The sequence below is a fragment of the Nannospalax galili genome, unplaced genomic scaffold, assembly GCF_000622305.1.
Source record: "Nannospalax galili isolate Female #2095 unplaced genomic scaffold, S.galili_v1.0 scaffold205, whole genome shotgun sequence".
Classification (NCBI taxonomy): Eukaryota; Metazoa; Chordata; class Mammalia; order Rodentia; family Spalacidae; genus Nannospalax; species Nannospalax galili.
Window position 1 is genome coordinate 2892039 of NW_008353921.1, and position 2578 is coordinate 2894616.

A 2578-nucleotide genomic window follows, 5' to 3' on the forward strand; every position below is an offset into this window, starting at 1 on the left:
AGCGAGGGAAGAGAGAGGAGAGAGAGAGAGAGAGAGAGAGAGAGAGAGAGAGAGAGAGAGAGAGAGAGAGAATGATAATGAGAATCTAGACCCAAGGCAAAAATGACAAAATAAGGCTGGACAGGAGGGTGATATCCGATATGAAAAGGGCACTCACTAACTGGGTGACTTTAGACAAACCAACTTTTCACTCTGCGGCTCAATTTAGCTCATCCAAAATTGCATAAAAATGGTACCTAGCTTGTAAGTTTGCTAAAGCGATGGGATGAGCCAGAATCTAGACCCAAGGCAAAAATGACAAAATAAGGCTGGACAGGAGGGTGATATCCGATATGAAAAGGGCACTCACTAACTGGGTGACTTTAGACAAACCAACTTTTCACTCTGCGGCTCAATTTAGCTCATCCAAAATTGCATAAAAATGGTACCTAGCTTGTAAGTTTGCTAAAGCGATGGGATGAGCCAATATTTGTAAACCACTCAAGATCACAGCACACATGCTCAAGGGGCTATCACGCTGGGAGACACCATCTGCAGGAGACTAAGAACACACCGAGGGGGCTGAACATAGAGGATATGGTGAGCAGAGGAAAAGGTGGTTTAGATGCATGGGTGGGAGGCTGGATAGGTGAGCAGCATTGAGTGAATGGAAGTGTTCGATGGAAGAACAATTAGGTAGTGAGTGGCTAGATGGCTGGATGGTGGAAGGGTGATTGCGTGAGTAGGAGCAGATATTTGCTTGAGTGGAAGTACACTGAATAAATGGAAGCAGCTGGGGACAGTGTGGTGGCTGAGTGGATGGATGCTTGGTGAGTTAGGATGGGTGAAGTCATTGAGTGAATACAGGTGACTAGTGGATGGGGGATGAATAAGTGGTCAGATGACTGTGTGAGTAGTGGGATGGGTGGTTGGGTAGATGATTAGAGAGCTGGATGAGTAAAAGGATGGAAAGTTGGCCCTGTGCATGAGGATGAGTGTGGTTGTGTGGATAAGTGGTTGCTTAGGTGGATATATTAGAGGGGCTGCATGGTGGGAAGTGGTTGGATGGATGAAAGGGTTGGGTGGATGGAAGAGTTGTTTGGGTGCTGAACAAGTTATAAATGAAAGGATTGAAGGGATGTCTGGGTGAGTGCATGGCTGGGCGGCGGGGGGGTGACTGCATGGTTGTGTGGATGGTAGCTCAGGTAGAGAGACTGCATGATGGGACGTGGTTGGACAGAGGATTGAGTGAGTGAATGAAGGGGTTTCTTGGGTGTTAGAGAAGTTATGAATTAAGGGATTCATGAATGGAGGGATGGGTAGATGACTTCGTGATTGGGTGGGTGGGTGACTATATGATTGGGTGGGCTGGTGGGTGACTGCATGGTTGGGTGAGTGGGTGACTGCATGATTAGATGGATGGGTGGATAGGTGACTGCATGGTTGGATAGGTGAGTGACTGCATGGTTGGGTGAGTGGGTAGATGGCTCCATGTTTAGGTGGGTGGGTGAGTGACTGCATGGCGGGGTGGGTGGGTAACTGCATGACGGGGTGGATGAACAGATGATTGCATGCTTAGGTGGGTGAGTGACTGCGTGATGGAGTGGATAAGCATCAGGTGGAGTGAGTGAGTAGGTGCTGGCTCAGATCAGTTATGTAAGTGTAAGGGTTGTGCCAAGGGTTGGTTGGGATTATGTGAATGACCGGCAGCCGCTAATCGGATGGATGAGGTGGGATGGGTGGGTAACAGGATGGTGGGCGGATGGATGGATGGATGGATGGATGGACAGATGATGGCTGGCTGGCTGGATGATGGATGTCTGGATGATGGCTGGGTGGCTGGATGGCTGGATGGCTGGATGGACAGATGATGCCTGGCTGACTGGCTGGCTGGATGACGGATGGATGACGGTTGATAAATGGACAGATGTATTGATGGACGGACGGATGGGTGACTTGCATGAGGGAACCCCTCCAGTGAAAAGAAAATCGCAGACAGGAGCGTGAGGCCGGATCTCCTAGACTGCCCCACTCTTCCACCACCTCCCAGCGCTGCGCCCCCACGGAGCTCCTACCTGGAGGCGGCGATCTCGGCCTTCTGGCGCGCGATGGCTGCGGCGCGCTGCGCGCCCTCCACGCCGTGCTCCACCTTCTGGCTGACCTTGTTGCTCTTGAGCTGCAGCATGCGGCGCTTGGTGCCCTTGACCAGCACGTTGTGGCGGTACTTGCCCTCCTCGCGGTGGCCGTCGGGCAGCGTGGTGCGGCCGTAGCCGTGGCGCAGGTTGTCCAGCCACTCGCCCTCGTAGCGCAGTCCGCTGGAGCGCTCGCTCACGCCGAAGCCCGAGCGCTTGTCGCTCTTCCACTCGCCCATGTAGGTCTCGGTGGTGGTGGCGTCGATGTCGGCGTCGAAGGGCGCGGCCGCGTCGTCGGGGCCCTCGGCGCCCTCGGCCAGGCTGCCGGTGGACGCGGCGTCGCTGGCGCCCGAGCTCAGCTCGCTCTTGAGGAAGCTGAGCCGGCTGCGCTGGCTGCCCAGGGACGTGCGCGACTCGGAGCGCCGCAGCCGGCCCAGCAGCGCGCCTCGCGCGAACAGCCCCGGGCC

General features: G+C 54.7%; 1 protein-coding gene across 1 annotated transcript in view; it reads right to left on the minus strand.

Annotated features, from left to right (window-relative positions):
• The window catches only part of Jph2 (junctophilin 2), a 78627-nt gene that overhangs the window by 46684 nt on the left and 29365 nt on the right, over positions 1 to 2578 (minus strand). Inside the window, exon 2 of the mRNA XM_008851000.3 lies at positions 2055 to 2578. This exon is cut by the window's right edge and continues 263 nt beyond it. Coding sequence (XP_008849222.1) covers positions 2055 to 2578 — 524 coding nt within the window. The remainder of the gene's footprint in view (positions 1 to 2054) is intronic.